We start from the raw sequence: 5080 nt of genomic DNA on the forward strand, positions 1-5080 counted from the left end.
TAAGTGTGACAGGCAGTAACCGTGCTAATGTGCAATAAAATTAGTCTGTTGCACATTAGTGTCACAAAAGGGGTGTGCTGTCACTACTGTGCAATTATGGTGCATTAAGTTGGTACCTGTCATTACAGGTACTAAAATTAATGCACTGTAATTACGGCACAGTAATGCACGTGTAGATATGCCCTGTGTGTTTTGGTATATAGTTGTTTCTGTGCTATGAAATCTTGTAAAACAAGGTTGCTCAATATGCATAGCTTGGTAAGTGCAGGGTGATAACTATGTTTTTAATAATATTTGTAAAAAAAACAAAAAAAGTTCCCACTTCTCATAGTCCCTGTTGCCTCACAGGGGCTAACACGTGGGATCTCAGCCATTGTGGGCCAGAGGTCACTTTGAATGGCATTGTGTAGTTAAGGTTGAAGACTTGTCCAGTGCACTGCGGCCAGGGTCACCTGCCTAGATGGATGTGGTGGGGGCAATTGCCAACAAATGGTCAGTGTCGAACTGGTGAGGGAGGACTTAGAGTGGCTGAATGTCTTCAAGTCGGCAGGACCAGATGGACTAAACCTGAGAGTGCTGATGGAATTGTTTGGAGTCATTGGGGGACTGATGGCGAAGGTATTTGAAGACTTCTGGTGCTTGAGAGAGGTCCAAGAAGATTGGAAAAGGGCCAGCACGGCACCAGTCTTTAAGAAGTGGAGAGGGAAGGATCTGGGAAACTATAGGCTGGTCAGTTTGACTTCAATACCTAGTAAAATTTTGGAAAAAAATTATCAAGTCCATTTGCGAGGAACTGGGAGAAGGCATGATGCTGAAGGATAGCCAACATGGTTTCATTGCAGGCAGGTCATGTCTGACCAACCTAGCCTTCTATGAACAAGTAACAAACGGCTTAGATGTGGGACATGTGGTTGATGTCATATACCTGGATTTTAAAAAGGTCTTTGATATGGTCTCCCATGATGCTCTTAAAAAACAAACTGGCAGATTGTGGGCTGGCAGAATCCACGGTCTGGTGGGTTGGGAACTGGTGAAGGGGTTGAACCCAGAGAGTGTTAGTGGATGGGCCTTGTATTGTCTTGGTGGGAAGTGTCCCTAACCTTGGAAATCTTCAAGAGGAGACTGGACAGACACTTTGCTGGGATCATTTGATGTCGGCAGTATTCCTGCCCAGAGCAGGGGTTTGGACTTGATGATCTTTCAAGGTCCCTTCCAGCCCTTAATTTTTTGGGCGCATCCAGACATGCATGGACATTTGGTTCCCTGGGGACAACTAGCAGCGGCACACCTTGTGCCACAGCTGCTTGTCCCTGGGGAATGCTCGTGCCCTGCATGTTTTTGTGCACATCAAGTTACCCCGGGGGCAGTGGGGGAGGCTGGGGCCAGCACTGTGTTGGCCCCAGCAGCCTTACCTGGCGTCTTGAGGGCCTCCCAGGGCTGTAGCCATGGTGATCCTGCCAGGCAAAGCCTGGCCAGCAGCTACAGCATAGCTCTGAGTAGCCCGGCTCTGCTTTTCAGCAGCTCCGTGCTGCTGGAGTGTACAGTGCTTCGTTTTTTTCCCCCCACCATGGTTTTGTTGGTTTGTTTATTTGTTTGTTTTGACCCCTGGATATCCTGCAGAACACTGCAGAAGAAAAACCTGCAGGAAAAAAAACCTCCGAGTCTCACTTGCCCTTAGCCAAAAGGCCAAAGGAGTGAGCTAGGGAGAAATCCCCAATCTCCATAAAAATAAAGTGTGTAGCTGAGATCCTCCCATAGGGAGGCTATAGTAGACTCTCACAAAATCATAGGGTGCATTTAGATGAATTCCTGCCATGTAGGATGACTGCAATGGATTTGGGAGCATCTCAAGCCCCAGATTGAAGACTCTGGGAGGGAGAATACTTGCTGGTGGTAGCGTCACACAGGCTTGAAGAATGAGCTCTGCTCAGTTGATAGAATTTGGAATGGATTTGGATAATTTGGCCCAAGACATGAAATTTAAAAAAAAATGCAGTAGGTCCCCATCAACATCTCGACCTTTTAGCTAAGATCAAGCATTTTTTGGCAGCAAGGGAAGGGATGGTTCTGATGCCAGTTTCTTATGGAGAGAACCACCTGCCAGGTTTTTTTGGTTGTGTTTTTTGTTTGTTTTTTTTAAAGGCCAAAAAAGGTTCCCATCAATTTTGTGGAAATGGGGGACTGCTTTCACGCTTTTCCCCTAGCTGATCTTTGGCCTTTTGGCTATGAGCAAGCAAGACTAAGAGGCATCTGAACTTCAAGGCTTCTGGGCCTGGGGCTTGCACGTAGGATGCCACCCAAAAAAAATGGTTCACATCAGCATGTTTGCCACATATGGGTCATGTAATTTAGTCATGCTCAGTGTTGACTGCATTTAATCAACTTCAGAGTTGCTTTCCATCACTGAGAATGCGCTGCTTTAGTAGCAGTTCAAAGATAGGCATTATATTTAATGCGGTTTCCTTGTATGCAGATGTAAGATGAGGGGCTTTTTTCCCCCATGCTGATTGTGGGGAGGGGATCTCATCTTTTATTTGAGTAAACATAGTAACCCCATATTTTAGTGCTGCAGATGCAAAAGAATGGGAGTCTCTAATAACCAATTAGCAGACTTGGGAAACACAACCGTCCAGAATGTATCACATTGTCTCATATTTGGATTGATTTATTTCTCAGGGGGAATTTTTTTATTTGGGTGGGGTGGGGAGGCAGACAGTAAAGTGCAGATAATTTCTTGCTACTCCAAAAAAGAGCCTGGTTTTGACATACTTTTCTGACACCAATTTCACTGGTTTTATCAAACTATAACTTTGCAACTATAGCAGAGTTTATAGTACTTTCCAGTAACTGTCAATGGTCTTATCTGCTGCAAAGCTTGGGCTGTCCAGAGTCATAAGCAAAGCAGGAAACTTGTGTTTCGTTATGGTTTGGAGTTTGTGTGACTAAATAAGGGATTAATGGCACTGAACCAGGGACAGGCTCATTTTGTAAAATTATTTCATGCCTGGTTCTCAAAAAGTAATCTGAAGCATGAGGATCAAAGTCCTGAAATAGTAAATGGTTATAACCGCTATTGCTAAAATTAGATATGTCCAATACCTTGTGTATCAGAGAACTTAATCCTGATGATTCGCCTCCAGAACTCTGGTTCACCAATATAAACATTTTTTTACTTTTTGAATTTTTTGGAAGTGTTCTAGTGAGTAAAATATATGCAGATCTTTTGAAGATAACATCCTTATTTAATTTGACTTGTACAGAATTAATTGTTCCAGATTTAAAAAATAGCAAATTTTAGCATACTTTTTAATATGCATTTAACTTTCCATTGCTTTTAAATTGCATTAAATATCTTGCTAATATACAGATTTATCAGATCTATTCAAAAAGGTCTGCAGAGGATATTTACAAGATACTCACATCTTACAAAGCGTCTTACCTGATTATAGAAGATTCAATTTGCAATGAGGTGGGACCTGTGAAAGGATGTAGAATTAAAGACTTACTGGACATTGCTAATGGTCATGTAAGTAGCACTTGGACAAAGTTCAATGTATGAGGGGATGAATCATTGACATAATGATTAGAAGGTGTTAGTTTAAAACATTTTAATTAGATAAGCCTATAGATATCACCTATAAACTCTGAGGAGTAAAGCAGTTATTAAAATATGTCTCTTCCATGCTCGTTTCTCCTTCTTAACTATTCCTAGTTAACTAACTCTTGGTTGCTCTGTTGATAGTCTACATTTTCTTTTGGTTATTTTTGGTGGCAGGGGATCAGAGGGAACAGCATCGGCCACAGCAAAAAGTCCTGCTGAAATGAGTGGTATGATTGGCTTTGAAAAAGGGTCAGGCTTTGATTCAGAAGGTAACTTTTAGGTACGCGTCACTGTGACTATCTTTGAGAGAAAAGCCATAGTTCACTGACAAGTTAGAGGTGGCTGAAAGCACTTCCTACCTGTTTTGTCTAATCTTGAACACCCAGGTAGTTCAAGTCCAATAAGACTCTGAAATTTCATGTTACTTTGAGAGAGTCAGCTGTCTATTATAACGCTAAAGTATTCTTGGAGGAATGATTGTCTCAATCATGCTGCTGTCCTGTATTCTCCTGATTTAAGTCTTTTAAATAGGTCAGAACCACCATGTGATTGATTTTTGCTGCAAAAAAGGTTGAAATATTGACAAGCTCCCAAAAGGTCGAAATATTTAGTTTTAGTCTGTACCCACAGCTATAGGGATCATTCTCTAGGCTGAAACTTTGCGAGGGGTCCGGAATATTTCTAGTGCTATGTGGTGCTACCACAGGGTGGTATTTAAAAAGATTTTCTGCATCATTTATTTGGTTCTTTGAGAACCAGAAGAATATAGTATTCATCAGGGTGATTTGCAGATTGCTTTTTATAAAAGGACACATTTGTGGTTTCAGGCAGTGGTGGCTCACTCTTCCTTTGCTGGCTTTCATTAGCCAAGAAAGCTAAGACTCTATTTGCAGGTATGGGTTTGGACAGACACAATGATGACTTTCTACCACACTCTCTTCATTTTTGGTTTGGGTGCTTCAATTTTTTTTTCATATAGAGTAAATATAGGGAATGCTCCTTATAATCTTGTATTTCATTCTTTGAAAAAGAGGCAAGCTGTTCTTCATTTACATCAGATATTTTATAAACACCACTTCTCAGGTATGCAGGACTAAACAAAAGGGCCTGAAACATAAACATTTCATTGTTTATTTTATCCTATGAAATTTCATAGTTTCATAGTTGGTAGGGTTGGAAGGGACCTGAGCAGATCGAACCCGACCCCCTGCCATGGCAGGAAAGTACTAGGGTCAAATGGCCCCAGGAAGGTGTACATCTAGCCTCCTCTTAAAGACCCCCAGGGTAGGACCCAGCACCACTTCTCTTGGAAGTTGGTTCCAGATCCTAGCCGCCCTGACTATGAAGTAGCGCCTCCTGATATCTAGCTTAAATCTACCCTCTGCCAGCTTGTGATCGTTATTCCTGGTCACTCCTGGTAGTGCTTGGGAGAACAGGGACTCCCCCAGTGCCTGCTGGTCCCCTCTGACTAGTTTGTAA

General features: G+C 42.2%; 1 protein-coding gene across 1 annotated transcript in view; it reads left to right on the forward strand.

Annotated features, from left to right (window-relative positions):
* Positions 1–5080, forward strand: part of DPY19L4 (dpy-19 like 4 (C. elegans)) — a 69015-nt gene that overhangs the window by 56625 nt on the left and 7310 nt on the right. Inside the window, exon 18 of the mRNA XM_019545358.1 lies at positions 3368–3526. Coding sequence (XP_019400903.1) covers positions 3368–3526 — 159 coding nt within the window. The remainder of the gene's footprint in view (positions 1–3367; positions 3527–5080) is intronic.

Source organism: Crocodylus porosus, unplaced genomic scaffold (assembly GCF_001723895.1).
Source record: "Crocodylus porosus isolate Cpor-Errol unplaced genomic scaffold, CroPor_comp1, whole genome shotgun sequence".
NCBI lineage: Eukaryota > Metazoa > Chordata > Crocodylia > Crocodylidae > Crocodylus > Crocodylus porosus.